The sequence below is a fragment of the Aphelocoma coerulescens genome, chromosome 7 (genome assembly GCF_041296385.1).
Source record: "Aphelocoma coerulescens isolate FSJ_1873_10779 chromosome 7, UR_Acoe_1.0, whole genome shotgun sequence".
Taxonomy (NCBI): domain Eukaryota; kingdom Metazoa; phylum Chordata; class Aves; order Passeriformes; family Corvidae; genus Aphelocoma; species Aphelocoma coerulescens.
Genome location: NC_091021.1, coordinates 7,817,055 through 7,835,051, shown reverse-complemented (window position 1 = coordinate 7,835,051; position 17,997 = coordinate 7,817,055). Strand labels below are relative to the sequence as shown.

The window sequence follows — 17,997 nt, the reverse complement described above, 5'->3', positions numbered from 1 at the left end:
TTCTTTAGCTTGGTCCAATGCCTGATATTGGTCCAAGGCTTTCCACTGAGTAGCCTTTCAGATTGCTGCTTATATTGCTCCAATGACTTGATTGTTTACAGGAACAAAAAAACCACAACTTATATTTTCCTCTGTATTTTATTTTTTGTCCCTTTAGTGGTGACTGAAGTTAGGACAGTTTTTGGAAAAGAAAGAGCCTCTACTGGGCTCTCTCACTGGTGGAGTTACTCCTAAGTTCCATTAAAATACATTCAAAACAAACCCACAAACACAAAATCTCTTGTGTTCAAACATTTTCAGAAACACTGTAAAAAAAATAAATTAGCTGTGGATCAAGTTGAGGATTGAACTCCACACAGAGAACTGTGTCATGCTTCATATGCCTTTTAATGTTATGATGAGAAAAACAACTTGCAGTCGTTGTAAGGTTATCAAGTGCAAAGTTTATGGAAAACTTAATATACATGTGAAGTCTTTCAAAAGTATTTGAAAAATAAACAAAGGACAGTTAAAACACTAATTTGTACCATGGGAATGAAAAGTTTGGATATAGACTTTAGCTTGATGATACTAGAAAGAATGGGCAAGGGTGAGTTTTCTAGCAGTGGTTGTACACTTGAGGGAAAAAAAAAGAGAAAAAAAAGTCTTTTAAAGGAGTAAGTTTGGAATTGAAAATGAGGGGGGCATGGGTGGAGCTTGGACATAATTTGATGAGATGTTTAGTTGATTTATTTTATTTGGTCATAAAAGAGATGGTGATAGCTTTTAGCTCATTCACATTTTTTGGCTTTTCTGAGTATGTATATTTATAGTTAATTGAAACAGTCCTTAGAATTTTATTGTCCTTATCAGAAAAGGGTCCAATGTAATGAGGTGTTCTAATTTTTTTAGGGAGCCCCAGGACCTGCTGGGCCTATTGGTGAACCAGGAAAAGAAGGTCCCCCAGGTCTTCGTGGTGATCCTGGTTCACATGGCCGTGTGGGAGATCGAGGGCCAACTGGGCCTCCTGGTGGCCCTGGAGACAAGGGTGACCCGGGGGATGACGGGCAGCCAGTACGTCCTTGGTGTTCCTGATTGTCCCTACTCCAGCTCCTGGCTTGGTCTCATTGTTTATTGCTGCTGACATGACAGTGACATTGCTTTCTCCTCTGTGGATTTCAGGGCCCAGATGGCCCCCCCGGTCCAGCAGGAACTACTGGTCAAAGAGGAATTGTTGGTATGCCAGGACAGCGAGGGGAAAGAGGCATGCCTGGGCTGCCAGGTCCTGCAGTAAGTAACAACCAGGCTATGTGCCACCAGCCTGGGTGTTCTCTGTGTGGGATTCACAGTGTAGTGCCCCTTAGCAAGAGCAGAAAGCTGGAAAACTCCAGTTGCAGGAGTGAGTAGAGAGAGAATAGTAAAGAACTAAATCTCATGCAAATGCATGGAGGTGGAAAGTTTGTTTCTGCCACAATGCAAAGTCTGAACCTGAATTAAGAGTAACAGCATTAAGGCTTCTGACTAAAATGTTCCTATTTGACTTAAAACTCAATCCCTGAAAAAAACAACCTCAGACTCTTCATTTAGGTACCCAAAGGTGACTTGAATGTGAGTAGATACTCCGTAAGCACTATTTCATGAATTGTGAACTACAGCCTTCCAAACTGCCCTTTGAGCTCTCTTTGCTTCCATGTAGGATTTGGAGATATTTATTGGATAGCCTTATGATCCAGGAGATCAAATAATTAAATAGACTATTAGTAAAAGTGTTGCTATGCAGGATCTGTCATTACCACAGAATCTATTAAGTCACTTTATAGCTAAAGTTGGCCAGAAATTATGCCAGGCTAACAAGATTTGTTCGTGTTGAGACAGAAAAAAATCATGTTAATTATTTCAAACTGCTTTCTATTTTTCTGAAATTTAAAACATCTTACCTATTGCAGATAATGACATCAGACTTACTGATTTATCAGTAACTTCTTAAAAATACAAAGTATATTACGTATTCAAATTCTATAAGAACCTTTTCTTTAAATGTCAGGCTTTTTTTCATTTGCGAATGTAGATGGTATTTCAGTCTGGTTTAATGAGTAGTTTGGCAGGTAGCAGGGTTTCTGTGATTTCTTTGTTTTATGATTAAAATTTTGATATGATATTTCTCATCTTTTTTAGGGTACTCCAGGAAAGCAAGGTCCCACGGGGCCACCTGGTGACAAAGGTCCCCCAGGGCCTATTGGCCAGTCAGGTGCCACTGGGCCTGTAGGTGAAGCTGGTCCAGAAGTAAGTATTACAGCATTGTAGCATGCAGGAAAACACTAGTGGTTGTTACCCTCAACTTGAAGTTAGAAGTGGAGAATAACTTTCTAGTTACTCTTCTCGAAGTGCAAGATAACAGTGTTAATCAATAGCTTTATTTTACCCATAACTCCAGGGACCTGCTGGTAATGATGGTACTCCTGGACGAGATGGAGCTGTTGGAGAACGTGTAAGAATAAATTATTTTCTTAATTTTTTTCTGGAAATCCCTGTTTTATTATTGACTTACTGTAGATTTTCATTTCATTCAGTTAACCTGGATGGAGAGCTTGTTCTGAAAGTGTATCACAGCTATGAATATAGTACCTGTCAAAGCTGAAGATGTCTGGCTAAGAGGCTAATAACATCTGCCTCCACAAAGTCAGAGTTGAGTTTTTGCAGCAGGAGGCTGCAATTGCTCAAAAATAGACTGGCAGTGCTGCAGTTTTGTTGCTTTGGTCTAGACCAGTCCTCTTTAGATAAACTGTTGAAATTCTGCTTTGCAGGGTGATCGTGGTGAACCTGGCCCTGCAGGCTTACCAGGTTCTCCAGGAGGTCCAGGAACTCCGGGTCCTGTTGGCCCTCCAGGAGATGCAGGACAAAGAGGTGAAACTGTAAGTGAGGCTTTTTTAAAAAATCATATGTTTATCAAAAACAATTGTGTATGTTTTTTGTGCATTGCTTCACATACTTTCTGTATGCAATCTTTGTAGGGTTCTCGAGGTCCGATGGGTCCCCCAGGACGTGCAGGAAAAAGAGGTTTGCCTGTAAGTGCCCATGGTCACTGTGGTTTTATCTGAGATACCTTCTACAGGAAAGTGTGTGAGGAGTTCAGCCCAAATTAGAATGCCAAGCAGGGCTTCACCTTGTGTTCTGACTGCAAGTGGGTGCAGGTAATTCTGAGCTGCAAAGCTGCACAAAGTTGGATATTTGTATTTGGATACTCCAGTAAAACTTGGAAAGCCTCTTTGGAGCATGTTGCTATCTGGATAATGGTAGGACCTGAGTTAGCAAATGGCTGGAGTCTGGTCTAAATGAGGGTAAAGAAATGAATGCTGAACAAAAAGGGATGTTTTTAGATAAAAATGGCAGAAATACAACAAAATCACCTGCTACCATTAAAAGGCCTTAATTCAACTCATGAACTTCCGATTTCAGTCCAAAAAGGAAAATAAACAAAACTCCTCTTTTTTATGTTACATAAGTATTTTACAATCCAAGCCTGGAACAGAAAATTAATTGCAAACTTGGGAAATTCAAAACAATGTTGTCCTGTCCCTAAGCAGATGTCATTTGAGAGACTGTAAAGTTTATTGAGCAGTTAGTGATAATGATGCCATTGATAAACTATTTGGAATCTGGCATTGAGAAATTTAGCATGCAATTTGAGCTGAGAAATATAGAATTGAAAACAGCAGCCACATTTTCCAGTTATTCTTGAATTAGTGTAAGAAGTTTGCAATTATTGAAACTAACAACAATGAAATCGTGACAGTAATAGAAGCAAGGTATTTGTGTTGCCTGGATGTTGTTGTCTGCAGTTAGGGAATGAAACTTCAGTTGTACTTTAATCATAATGAAGGTGAAAGAAGCTGTGAGAAGTAAAGGTTTCATACTGGATGGTTTCATACTCAAAATTTGCTTTATCATAATGAGTCTGTGAGAGATCAGCAATATTTCAATCTCATCAACAAAAATAATTTGTCATATACAGTAAGGCAGAGAAATATGTACCTATTAAAAAAATTGGTTGTGTAAATTATTTGTTATCATTATTACAGGTTTGGTTTTTTACTGTATTATGTAGCTAAGTAGAATAAATTTGTTTCAACTGTATTTAAGCAGAGCACAGTTTTCTGTAATTATTTACTTATTCTTTGGTGAGAAATTAAGATTCTTAGGGCTGCCCTGACATCATCATCTTTCCAGCTTTAAAAGGGAAGGAGGTCTGAGTGCAGTGTTTAAAAGTAAATGAGGGCTTTTTGAGGTCGAGGTTTTTTTCCCAATTCAGAATTTTACGTTTCATTGTTGATATTTACAGGGTCCCCAAGGACCTCGTGGTGACAAAGGTGACAATGGAGATCGAGGTGATAGGGGCCAGAAAGGACACAGGGGTTTCACTGGACTTCAAGGCCTTCCTGGCCCTCCTGTAAGTTGTTCTGCTTTTACTATAATTTTATTTGCTTGGTAGTTAAATAGTGTATCAGGAGCATAGTTACTTAAAATGGGGGAAAAAAAGCGCACACTAGTTGTTTTTTCCACACAAGGTGTTTGAGTGGCCTGCTGTCTGTACTTGCTACTATTTTTAATGCAATTTTACAATACATGTAAATATTTACATGTTGTGTGATGAGGTGAACCTGTTCTTGCAAGATGCGTGTTCTCCTATTCTTGTTCTCTTTGCAAGACCAGTCCCTGACAATCAATGACCTCTAAGCCCAAGGTAGTAACACAAGCTGGTAGTTTCAGATAAGCAATTTAGAGTGTGAAATGCTTTTTGGCAGTGTTTGAATTCATAAGAGACAAGGAATCCAGTGTAAAATCCCAGAAGGACTATGAGAACATCTCTTGCTAATACTTTCAAAAACTTTGTGATATCATTGTCAGTTGAATGGAAATATCACGGAAAACTTGCCTTTTTTTTTTTTTTAACATTTATTCACTTGGTCCTGTGCAAAGACTGGAAGTTTCAACACGCAGGAACAGCAGCAACAAAAAGAGCTTGACACCCAAATTATCTTCTCACTTTCTCATAGCACTGTCATTTACTCTCTTGTAAGCCACTCTGATTATAAATACCTCAAAACCAAGGCTTTTATAGAGAAACAGCTTTATTATATATAGCCAAGCACCAGTAAATTCTATTAAGTTACTCAGGGATTAAGGGAAGGGTACCACCCAGTGTTTATGTATATTTTAATCCTATTCATACCAAATTGTGTATATCACACACTAATGCCTTCAAACTAAAGTCATATGCTCTAAATGGCACAATGATAAGATAATTTCTTCTGTTTAGGGTCCAATTGGTGAGCAGGGCAGTCCTGGCATTCCAGGCCCATTTGGTCCTCGGGTGAGTATGACTTTTAAGGTTTTTCTTGCTTGGGTTTTGGTGTTTTTTTTTAATGCTCATATGTCTATTTCTGCATCACTTTATTTCAATAACTTTCTTTGACTTCGGTATCATATGGTGATTATGCTGATATCTTTTGCTGAGACATCACCTTGTTTAATACAGTAAAGCTTTATCATGAGTGTAGTTTATAGGTATATAAAAATGTCAGCTCAGGATGACTACAGGGCTCCAGTCTCTTTTAGGAGGCACTTTTGTTGCAGCTGATGCAAAGCCAGATATGTGGCAGCTCTGCTAAATTGCTACTCTGCATCTCATTACCCCCATGTATGTCATTCACTCAAAAGTAAAGGAGAAATACTGTCCCTGGGGAACATCCAAGGGAGGCATCTCCCTCTGAGCCTGTATCTGTGGGTGTACAGGAGTTACTCCAGTCTGCACAGCATCTGGAATCTGGAACTGATCCCACTTAAATGGTTAAGGAAAAAATACAGTTGAGCCAAGTTATATTGTCTGAGGTGATTCACTTGAGAAGAGCAGCTTTGAAACTGCCTTCTTGCTTTTACAGAAGATGAAAAAAGGTGATTTTTAAAAGTTTGGTAATAGACACGACTAATCAGATTGCTTCCTAACAAGATACTGCTTGTAACGGGCTGTTTTGTAAAACTTTGTTATTAAATGCTAAAATACATTCCTTCTGTCTCCTGTATTTTCTAGGGTCCTCCAGGTCCAGTTGGTCCTTCTGGAAAAGATGGAAGTCCTGGTCCACTTGGGCCAATTGGGCCTCCTGGTGTTAGAGGGACTGTGGGAGAAGCTGGACCTGAGGTAAATTGATGGGAATATGGAGGGGAAAGGTTTTCTTCAAATAATGAGACTTTTTTTTTTTATAGTCCATAACATTATTTTCTTAAACATCTCTGAGTTCAAGGCAAATGATAAAATGTGATAGCTTCTTCAGCAAACATCCAGGGCAACTGTGAAATTGAAAGGGTTCATTTCTTACTCATTTTCACCTTCTGAACCTGGGATGATCCCAGCCTCACCCACCTGTGCTCTCCTTAGGCTGAGCTGGATCTACTTCTGCAGTTGGCTCAGTGGATCCAGCTGGATCTGTGGTTCAGCACGGCTGTTTGGCAAGTGGGGCCCTAAGCCCTCAGGCCTAAGCATGGGCCAGCAGTAGCTCAAAGCTGGCAGTCCCACAGAGGTGGCACTGAGTGAGCACAGCCACGAGCCTGACTGCCAGCACCCTTCTTGTGCTGTGTGTTAGGGAGATCTTCCAGTCCAAATATACAGCCCAAACTTTAACATTGAGCCCAGCTGACCTTCACCCTGACCTGAGGTTTACAGACATCAAACATGAGCTGATTTAACCAGTTTGGAAATAGTCCTAAACCTTTGCTGAATGGCCTAGGCATATTCCACATGTACAAAATCAAAATATCCTGTCAAAAAAGGGTAGTTACACTCTTTGAAAGAAGATAAATTAAAAAAAAAAAATAGAGGAATTTGAGAATAGAGTGACCTGGGTAATCACGTGGGGAATTAAAAAATTGATATTGCTTATTTTGTGGAAGAGGTGGAACAAAATAGTGAGCAAAACAAGGGAGGCAGTTTTTGCTGTCTTTCTGTTTGGTAACATATGGTGTTTCCTGTGTTTATCATGTGCTAATATTCTCCCCATTTCATTTGAATTTCTGCTAATTGTCAGTATCTCCACTTGTGCCCAGGCACCAGTGTATGAAAACTTTATGGCAGAGCATAAGAATATAATATCTCTAGATACTTCATCTGTATAATGAAACCATACAAGAAATATCACATTCCAATATTTTTAGTGCTGCTTTCCATGGGGGCTTGCATGCAGCTATAAGTTGGAACCAAAAAGCAAGAAATAAAAGTTGAGATTTCACTTGTCAGACACAGTGTGTGTTAGTTTGGATGTGTGCTCTGTAGTAACCATTCGGAGCACTAGTTATGAGTTCTGAAGTACTGACTCTCAAAGGAAGGGCCAGTTCTGATCCACCACCTGATGCACCAGAGCATCAGACTTCCCATGAAGGTATGTTACAGACTCGGTGCTGCCAGAGAAGAGCTGGCAGGGTGACACGTGGTTATTAACAGATACCTTCTCATGTGTCGCAGTGCATGGTCACAGATGGACCTCACAACCTGCCCTTTGGGAAAATTTACTCAGTCAGGAAAACACCTGCTTTTCCAAAGTGAGGATGATTTAGATTCTTTCCCACAGAAAGACCCAAGTTTGGTGGCCAGGGAGCTCAGCACTGTGTTGGAAAAATACAAAGATATTTCTAGTGCCAAATTTTCCATCCAGGAAAATGAGCCTGAGGCAACTCAGGGGAAGCAGGAATTTTAAGAAATGAAGTTATTAGCCAGGTATCTGCACAAGAAAGGACAGATGATTTAACAAAGGGAATGAGGTCATTCCTTGGTGTTTTTCCAGCTGTTAAGTTTAAAATCAGGAGTAAGAAAAAATTGAGCAAGGTGTTAAGGCAATCAGACAGGACATGAAGCAAAGTGAATACCTCACATGCAGTTCTAATCTCTTACCCCTGTTCTTTGAAAGGTGAATTGTTTATATCTGAATTATTCCCTGTGCTTTAAGGTGACCAGCTTTGGCTTTTTTTTTTGGTGGGAGGTGTTGCTGTTCTTTGGCATAATAGTTACTCTACTGGACCTCTGTCGCCTTTTTGTTTTGAACCTTAGGGCCCACCAGGTGAACCTGGTCCTCCTGGCCCTCCAGGGCCTCCAGGCCACCTCACTGCTGCCATTGGTGACATCATGGGACACTATGATGATGCTATGGCAGATCCACTACCAGAGTTCACTGAAGATGAAGCAGCCCCTGATGACCATAATAAAACAGACCCAGGAGTCCATGCCACGCTGAAGTCCCTGAGCAGCCAGATCGAGACCATGCGCAGCCCGGATGGCTCCAAGAAACACCCAGCACGGACCTGTGATGACCTGAAGCTGTGCCACCCGTCCAAGAGGAGCGGTGCGTGTTCACACCCTCTGCTGTGTGCTGTGTGCTGTGTGAGGCTGCCTTGTGTCCACCATGGGCTTGGTCACTGGCCTGTTCTGCACTGCTGTAACATATTTCTGCTTATGTCTTCCCAATTGTTTCAAAAATCTTTATAAAGTAATGGAATCACTTCTTATGTTCTTTGTAGGTGAATATTGGATTGATCCTAACCAAGGATGTGTTGAAGATGCTATAAAAGTGTACTGCAACATGGAAACTGGGGAGACCTGCATTTCTGCCAACCCATCTACTGTGCCCCGCAAAACATGGTGGGCCAGCAGGTCCTCGGACTTAAAGCCTGTTTGGTATGGCCTTGATATGAACAGGGGATCACAGGTAAATAAATACAGTCACTGTTAAGAATTTGCTTCTGTGAAACTTGTTGCCTTGTGGTTTGGAACTTCATCTGCTGCTCTGAGCAGGTTCTGCTACAGTCAGAACATTATACTTGTTGATTGACTGACATATATTCAATTGATTGTTAGTACCATAAAGTAAAGATAGGAAATAGCTGGGAAAAATAATGCAAGTGCTTCTAATGCAGGATTGGCTAAAGCAGACCACTGCTGGAATGGATTTATTTCTCTTGATCCCAAAAACATCAGCTTCTCTATCAGTCTTTTACTAAATCTCTATCTTGTCCTTAAGCAAGTGTACTTCTGCCCTGGTACATAATCCAGATCCCTGCTGTTTTAATTGAATTCTACTCTTCCTTTCAGAAAACTCTATACTGCTAAAAATTACAAAACTTACTTTATACATTTGTTTTTGAAAGAAAGTATGATTGTTATCATATGTGTCAGGTTGATCCATGATTGAATCCATCAGTCCCTAGGCAGAAAAATTTTCACCCAGCTTTTTGCTGGGTTTTTCCTCAATGGTAACTTCTAAAATTAGGCTTAATGATCCTAACAAATAACAGAAGTTTAGCCTATGCAAAGTATATAATTAATTAACTAGTTTTTGCCATTTTTTTCCTAGTTTATCAAAAGCATGGAAAATATCTTCAAGTGTTATTTCATAGAGCATTATTATCTTTAAATTAAGTATTTGGTGTGTAAAAAATAATGCTGTTATCAACTGGATTACTGAAAACAGTTCAGAACTTTAACAGCTGAGAACAGATGTGATACTGATGGCTTTTTTGAGATGCTTTCACTTATTCCTAAATTCAGGAAGTCATGCCATGACCCAATATATCACAGTTGATGTTTAACTGCAGAGCTACACAGAGGGGTTTGTAAGGCAGATGCTCCAAGGCAGATGGAGGAACAAATTATCTTCAGGAATATTATAAAAGAATATTTCATTATTTTTGAAACACTGTAAGATTTGGTAACTAATAGTATGAGCTCTGTAATAGTCACATGCACTCCTTATGTATTCTAAATATTAAATATGTCCAAGATTACTAAACAGAGGTATCACACTTTATACATTATGACAGTGCCAGTGAGTAAGATTTTCTCTTCACAATTTCAGTGAAATGTATGAAGTTTTAGTCATTCTTGACTGTTGTTTTTATGTTGCAAGGATTCAAAAAACATGAATAAAATGAAACCTGCACAGATAGGGGGGGAAAAAAAATCTCAGGAATTTTAGAATTTCTGTTCTTGCTAGAAAAATTGCTTGTTTTTTATAGAAACAGTGGCACTCTTTAGAACATTCATCAAACTTCCATGTGAATTGATTCATTGATAAAGCCTGTATACAAATGTGTAGTTATTTTTACACAGTCCAGCTTTGGTAATGAAAGGGCTTTGGTGGCTCGATGCTGCTCTTGTCCCTGCTGGGTCCCTCGTGGACGCTCAGGCAGCGCTCAGGCAGCGCCCACGCGGGCACACGGCCTCACCTGCGCAGGGCGTTGTCAGCAGCCGCTCCCACCCACAGGGGCTGTGCACGAACCGGGGACAGGGAGGCGAGAGGGGTTCTCTGCGTGCAGTTCTGAGGTGTTTAATGGCAGCACCCCGAAGGGAACAGAGGCAGGAAGAATAACAACTGAAAGCCCACACCCGTTTTATCCCGAAAACTCCCAAAGGCAGGCAGAGCATCCAAAACCAATAGTCTGAGGGCTAGGGGGCAGAGGCAAGGTTGAATGACATAACAGGGGCCCATTGGAAAAGGGATGGGAGGGGGAGAGGGCCAGTGACCAGCAGAATCTAGACAAAGGGAGAGCTTTCTAGCACAGTGTTGTAAGGAGAGACCACTTTTAAGGCAATTTTAGGGGTGTAAAGTGGACTTAGCCACTGCAACACATTGGCTGTTTGTGCTGCTTCTAAATACAACACAAAGCCTACAGAAAACAAGTTCCTAAAGTTGCAATATAACAGGTACACTCTACAATGTTTGTCTGTGCCTGATATTTTTTACTTGATTTAAGGTTGCTCTAAGCACTATTTCTTATATAAGAATCCTTTTTGGAAATGAGGCAGAATTCATTCCAAAGCTTGACATGTTTGTGGAGGCCCAACTTGAGTTGTTCAGTTGCAGAAAATTACAGTTAAAATTCTCCAAAATTCTCCCTGTTACAGAATGTTTACATTTCTTTGTCCTCAAGTGGCAGCAAATTACAAAAGAAACCATCCTCCTAGTAGGGCTCCTACTAGTCATGTCTGACAGATGGCAGTAATGGCAGATGTTTCTAAAATTCTCCAACTCTTAATGAATTCCAGTGTACTCTAAGTTGACCTATTTCTTTATCTCTGCAGTTTGTGTACGGGGATACAGCTGTCACTCAGATGACTTTCCTGCGCCTCCTGTCCAAGGAAGCTTCCCAGAATATCACCTACCTGTGCAAAAACAGTGTTGGGTACATGGATGACCAGACGAAGAACCTGAAAAAAGCTGTGATTCTGAAAGGGGCCAATGACCTGGAGATCAAGGCAGAGGGAAACAGCCGCTTCAGATACACTGTTCTGCACGACAGCTGTTCTGTAAGTTTGGGGCTTTTGCCATTTGCTGGGGGGGAAAAGGACTTCTGTCCCTTTTCACTTCTCTCTTGAATTAGAAAAAAAATCCATGCAAGGAAATAATTAAAATGCTGCAGGATTTTATAATGAATTTTAGATGTAACTGATCAAACAGGGGTTTTACTATAATTCTAGCTTCGCATTATAGAAATCTGCACTATTTAGAGGCTGTTTGCAAATTCTTTCTTAGCATACTGAGATAATGTATCTTGCCATTTTGGATTTCCCAATACTTGTTTACCTCTGTGTGGAATCACACAAACTGGTGAGATAACCACAAACTTCTGTCTGCCAGATGGGCAAGATTATTGCAGCAGTACTGTGGAGGAAACTCACTGGTACTATGACTGAGCTGGAAAGAAATATGTCCCCCAAAACTTCGTAGTGGGCACAGAAACCAGCAAGTAGTAGATTTTTCATGTTCAAAAGCAGTTTCAGCCAAGTCCGACATAACAGCAAATATTCCTTAATCTAGTCTTGTACCTGAAAAAGTTAAGTACTCTCTGTGCTTTAAAGGAAGCCCCCAATTATGTGTGCAGGAACATATTATTAACACATAGAAAAGAATTTCATAGCATAGAGAAGCATCAGCCCTGATGTGTCAGTCTGATAGATCTGCTCATTACTGTATTTAGATACATTTCAAAATAACCCAGGTGCAGGACAGACAGTGTTGCTCAGGGTGTTACATAGCAAAGGTACAGTGAGACCCTCCTGAACAATCAGACAGCTGACTCACCAGCTGCACTTTGGGCTGGTTTTGACATGAGCTCTGGCCTAAAGCCTAATTTTTTTCTTTTTTTTTTTTCTTTTCCCCCCCTCTAGAAACGTAATGGGAATGTGGGCAAGACTGTTTTTGAGTACAGAACGCAGAACGTGGCGCGCTTACCTATCATCGATATTGCACCGGTGGACATTGGCAGTACCGATCAGGAATTCGGAATTGAAATTGGGCCAGTTTGCTTTGTGTAAGAGCGAGGGGGCAATGTAACACACTACCCAGCAACAGCAGCAATTAAACATGAACTTAGACTGATTGAAGTTAATCCTGAGACTCTTGAAGTAATGGCTGATATTGGATCAGCATTGTATATACAGCTCGTTCTAAATGCCCGGCCTCCTTTTGAATATTTATTTTACTTACAAACCTTCTGTTTTCAATGATTGAAACCAACTTTTTAGTACAATTTTAAGAGGATTGATGACCACCTTCTAAAAGTAATATGAATCCTTTTCCTCGGTTTTGTTTCAAATTATTTTGCCATTTCCAGGTATTCAAAATAGATAGTTTTCATGCAGAACTATGTAAAGCTCTAATGATTATTTCTTTTGCTTGGATGTGTGCTGAATAACAGAAAAGTAGAGCACTTTTGTGAACCGTTGGCTGTATTTCAGTCATACCTACTCCCTCTACCCCAGTTTGTGTTCCTGTGGTTGCCAGTACAATAGCCATTCACGGAAATCTGTGTGTTTTGTAGAAGAAAATATCTTCAGACAAGACCATCTTAATTTGGCATTGTTTTTCTTGCACTTTTCTATGTAAGTCTGCTTGGAAGAGTGATCCATAGCCATGGTTAATTTATGAAGTGAAAGCATTACTGGGGTAAATACGAGTTTTCAGTAGGGGTGTCCCATATCTTTAATTTTTAGGCTATATTTCACTTCTCACAATGTATCTGTGTAATTCCATTAAATTATCCTTAATCTTCAAACTGCGTCTTAAACCCAATACTTGTTGATTTTCCAATATTTGCCCATCTAAGAAGCCATTACGTATCAAATTATACAGATGTCTTATATATGGTGCCAATTTCTGTACGTTGCAGACAATTCACATGTATACCAGACCAATTGCTAATAAAGAAAGTTTAGAAATGCATTGGTTTTAGCTGACATCCAGACATGCATCACCAGGAATTTGACTTACTGGCCTTGAGTTGTCAAGGCAGGAAATTTCCATCATTTCTTAGCATGAGCTACCTCATCTCTGGAAGTTGGGATGCAATTAATACTCCTGTTTTTATTTTAGATATTAAAAGGTGCTATGCTTCTGTTGTTATTTCAAGGTAGGAGATAGGCAGGGCAAAAAAAAAGCAACAAAGTGATGGTGCTAAATGACTCTCTAGAAGGCTGACGAAATAAAGATGCCTACTGTCAATGTCATGTTCAGAGCTTAGCTATTAGGCTTACAGTGTTTGAGAGAACAATGTTACAGTGCATTTATTTGTTGGTCATTCAGTATATAGAATGTTTTGTACCTCCACATGCTTTATTTTGTAAAGTATGTGGGTACAAACTTACTTAGGTTTTTTGTTTCTTTACTGTGCTCTCCACGTTTTTTTGTTTGTTCCTTAAAAAAAAAAAATAAACAGCTGGGGCTCTCCCTAAAGAAAGTCATGCACATAGCTTTATTCATGTATCTTTGCAAAGCATTTAATTAAATACATGCTTCTCGCTATGTAAGTGGTTTCCTTTTTGTAAAACTCCTTCCAGTGTGTTCATTCCATATCAGTTCATTCCCAGGAAATTAAAAATAGAAGTATTTAATTGTTGTTTCGTTGCTCTTTGCATAAATCATTTGCAAGGCATTCTGAAGTATTTTGAAGATAGGAATGTAGGAGTATTTGTGTAGTGCCTTCTGTGTCAGTTTTTACAAGTAGGTCATTTGTATGAAGAAAACTAGCAGGCCTAGAAATAATAGCCTAATAATAATAGCAGGCCTAAATAATATTGTTTGAGACTCCAGAGAGAATTTTTATTCAAGAATGAAATGTGATTTGGCCAATTCCTAGTGGCAATGTGAGTGAACGCTGATAAAAAACAGTTTCTGGACAAGCCATAAAGTTGCATTTGTAGAGAAGCAGGCCAGAATTTCCCTTCCTTTCCCCCTTCTGAAGGGGCAGGAGTTTCTAGGCTGTCTAAATGCATGTCCCTGCAGGGGAGGGAAGGACTGGGAAGTTGACAGGTTCACACTCATGTTATCTGTTTGCTATTGCTGCCCATGCAGGAACCCTATGATTTCTTTCTTACTAGCATTAAATAATTTCTATAAATATGTGACTCAGGAGTTAATTTATCATGCTGCATCATAGAGAAGTTTTAGGTAACATTCATTTCACTGAATAACTCCCAAGTGTAATGACTTGCTGGAGCCTGCTCAAGCACAGGGGCTGTAGTCTTATCTCTGCAGCACATTTATCCAGATGCACAAAATAAATAACATTTGGAGTATAGGTTTATGTTTGGAATTTAGTTTAATCTCTAATTTTAATCAACAGTGTGTTATAATCCGTGTTTGGTATAAATAGTTTGTAAGGTTGTTGAAGGAGAAAAGTATTTCATTACAAAAAGTACTTTTTCTTGTCTTTTCAAGTCTCTGTTTGCATCTCTATCTCCATATAAAGCTTGCAGTATTTCCTCAGCCAGGTGCCTTGAGCACTGAAAAGGAGCTGTAACTAGAGAGCCATTTAAGGTAATATTCTGTAAAACTCAGGGCTGGAGAATCACTGAAGGAAAGTCTGATTTGAAGTGCAAGCTCTCAGGTAGTTAACTGAGGAGTCTGTAATGCAAGTGTTTGGAAATGCTTTTCTCCTGGCTGTGTTCAGAGCATACCTAGATATTGTGCTTCTTTCCCTGTTCATGCATTTCTCAAAGTATTGTAGAATCATTTTAAAAAGGCAAAAAAAAGGGGTGCAATGGGACATTGTCTTATCCAGGCAACATGGCATAGCCTCATGTAAATACAGCTTTAATTTCCTGAACAAAGAATGAAAGAGCTAATAATTTGCAACTTATAAAGTAGCATTAAGTAAATGTCAGCCTATCATTTAGTGAAGTTCTGTCTTAGTGGCACAGAGCTTCAAAAAGGGTAAAAAAAAAAGCACTTTTGAGTGATTAAAATAATACAGGGTGATTACAATAGTATTATATCAGACACTGCATTTAAATTAAATTTGAGTTACAAGAGTTGGTTCTGCTTTCTACAACTGACCTGTCCTTAGTGAGAAACAAACCCCAGGGCTACCAGCATTGACACCTTCTCTTGGTTTCTCAAAACCAGTAGTGCAATATTTGTGTGACAACCGTTCCTTAAAGGCTCATCTAGAAATTAAATTCCCAATCTCCTTCCTTGCCTTCTGTTAGCTTCATTGTAGCTGTGATAAGTTGTTCTGACTGAAAAGCTTCTGTAGAGCACCAGCAGTACTACATGCAGTAGAACAATGCACCAAGCAACACAAAAATAATAAGAAAGAAAATACTATGGCATTACAGCTAGAAGGAACACAGCCAAAGCCCACAAAATAGCAAGAAAATGGAAGATTTTTCTTCTTTGTAAAGCCAAGTAAAGAGTCTAAAACCAATTTAAGAGCAAAAAGCATTATTTTTTTCTTATATAATACATTTTTTGTATTATTGTAGAATAAGAGGCCCTATGGCTTTCTTTTATCTCCTATAGCTGCCTGAGATTGAGTAATTGATAAACTGGTAAACACTCATAATCTATGGATATTTTAATTACTTTTTCAGGAAATGCAGGCTATACTGAAGGTTTAATACTCACTGGGAAGTTTTTCTCACTGAGAGAGGATTCCAGAAAGAGTAAAACGATCACAAAAGGAAAAGCAAAACTAAATGGAAATGTAGAAATGCTAATGAAGGAAAAAAGATTCCCTGCAAGTGTGCAAATATCATAGAGAAAACAAGGTAAAAATTATAGCATTAGAGAGTGATGGCATTATGGTTTAAAAGAACATAACAAAAGGTAAAACTAAATCAGCAGTTCAATAGCTGAAATAGAAATGCCTTAGAAGCTGTGGACCCACAGACAAGTTTTATTGTGAATTTGCTGCTCATTCCTGTGAGGTGATTATTGGCCAGCATCTTCAGGAACAGTAAAAGAAAAAAGCCATTTATGCTTTTTCTGCAAGCCAAAGGAGAAAGGGCACAGTATCAGAGCCAAGGGCCTGTGCAGAGCTCAGGAGAACCTGAGCAGAGTGGTGCAAATACTAAAACTGAAAATTTTCATGGTATTACACAGCACCAGAGAGCTTGATTGCTGATCTGTCTACTGTGCTACTGCCATTACATGTTTCATCCTTTGCTGGGAGAAGGTCTGGAAAAGTACAGAAATATCAGGCAACTCTACTTTGAGCAGGATGCTGAAGAGTCCCTTTTTAACTCCCTCCCCATGTTTATTTTGTGCACATTCTCATTTCCTTGCTGGTAGAGTTAGAAGCCATCTTTCTATAAGCTCTGGCTTAAGTTTTGTTATGATCTGTTATGTTCTCAATATCAGAGAGTAGTGCACTATCAAATGTTTCTATTGCAAAATTAATTCCTTAACTGAGATATTGCTGTCCATCCTCCAGGAAAGGCTGCAGCCTAATTTAGGAATGTTTGTGCATAGAAAGATGAAAAAACAACCAAGCAAGTTCACATGTGCCAAAGCACATCACAGAGCTGCTTTTCGGCCTTTAGTCAACTGAGTGAAAAAATCTGATACAAACCCAACCAAGTATAACAAAAGAATGTTACTACAATTCTAGAAATTCAGTGAAATATTTTTGCATGTTTGGTATGGTACGATCTTCCCTGCCACAATGAAGCATGGCAATGACAGAAGAGAGTAATGACTGCAGGAACCATCACTGTAATTCAAGAGCCTCTGCCCTCTGAGGAACAAGCTGTGTGATTCTATGCAAAAATCAGAGAAAGTCAAGAGCATTTCCTTCTGCCCCATATTGCTGGGGTTTAACCCAGCCCCTAAACACCAGACACTTGCCTACTCCTCACCCCACTCAGTGGTGCAAGGAAGAGAACTGAGGGGTAAAAAAATATGAGATTAATTGGTTGACAAAAAAGGAAGGGAAAATAATGATAATAACAAAAGAATTCAAATATACAAAACGATGTAGAATGCAGTTGCTCACCACCCAGTGACCTATACCCAGCCAATTCCTGAGCAGTGGCCCTTGGCCAGCTTCCATCACAGATTTATGTGCTAGTGATGACTCCGTATGGTCTGGAATGTCCCTTGGATCAGTTGAGCTCAGCTGTCCTGGCTGTGTCACCTCCCAGCTCCTTGTGCTCCCCCAGCCTCCTTGCTGGCAGGGCAATGTAAGAAGCTGACAAGGCCCTGACTTAATGTAAGCACTGCTCAGCAACAGCATCAGTCTGGCAGCAGCAGGATTTTCATCCCAAAGCCAAAGACAGTACTGGGAAGAAAATTAACTCTATCACAGCTGACACTTATGAGCTATTTCCTAGGAATTTTGATCCCTGCTTTATAGATGCACCCAAACTGAAAAGAGGAGCAAGCAGACTTTTCCAGGTACTTGGAGTTGTTATAACAAATATAGTGAAGTTGAAATGCAAGTTACAATAGGAATATTCACAAAAACCCACAGAAAGCACATCTCCAGTGCCTCCAGGAGTGACCTTTTGATGAGTGCCTTCTCAGTGGATGTGCACTCAACAACAAAAAAAACTTTAGACCAGAGATGCCCATGGCTAAGGGGTATACTGAAAGGAGAGAAAGTTTGGATAAGCATAGCTTTGCCAGATACAACTTAAGGATTAAAAATAAAAAAAAATAAAAAAAGATGATCAGTGGCTTTCTCAGGAGACATCTGAAG

The 17,997-nt window shown here is 39.6% G+C and overlaps 1 protein-coding gene across 4 annotated transcripts in view; it reads left to right on the top strand.

Moving 5' to 3' along the window:
* COL5A2 (collagen type V alpha 2 chain) overlaps nucleotides 1–13,909 on the top strand; it is a 132,561-nt gene extending 118,652 nt beyond the window's left edge. For all 4 annotated transcript variants that reach the window (XM_069021942.1, XM_069021941.1, XM_069021940.1 and 1 more), the window contains 13 exons: nucleotides 892–1,053; nucleotides 1,162–1,269; nucleotides 2,155–2,262; nucleotides 2,414–2,467; nucleotides 2,784–2,891; nucleotides 2,991–3,044; nucleotides 4,319–4,426; nucleotides 5,297–5,350; nucleotides 6,068–6,175; nucleotides 8,075–8,366; nucleotides 8,542–8,729; nucleotides 11,102–11,326; nucleotides 12,188–13,909. In XM_069021942.1, coding sequence (XP_068878043.1) covers nucleotides 892–1,053; nucleotides 1,162–1,269; nucleotides 2,155–2,262; nucleotides 2,414–2,467; nucleotides 2,784–2,891; nucleotides 2,991–3,044; nucleotides 4,319–4,426; nucleotides 5,297–5,350; nucleotides 6,068–6,175; nucleotides 8,075–8,366; nucleotides 8,542–8,729; nucleotides 11,102–11,326; nucleotides 12,188–12,334 — 1,716 coding nt within the window. In that variant the 3' untranslated portion in view covers nucleotides 12,335–13,909. The remainder of the gene's footprint in view (nucleotides 1–891; nucleotides 1,054–1,161; nucleotides 1,270–2,154; nucleotides 2,263–2,413; nucleotides 2,468–2,783; nucleotides 2,892–2,990; nucleotides 3,045–4,318; nucleotides 4,427–5,296; nucleotides 5,351–6,067; nucleotides 6,176–8,074; nucleotides 8,367–8,541; nucleotides 8,730–11,101; nucleotides 11,327–12,187) is intronic.
* The last annotated feature ends 4,088 nt before the right edge of the window (nucleotides 13,910–17,997 follow it).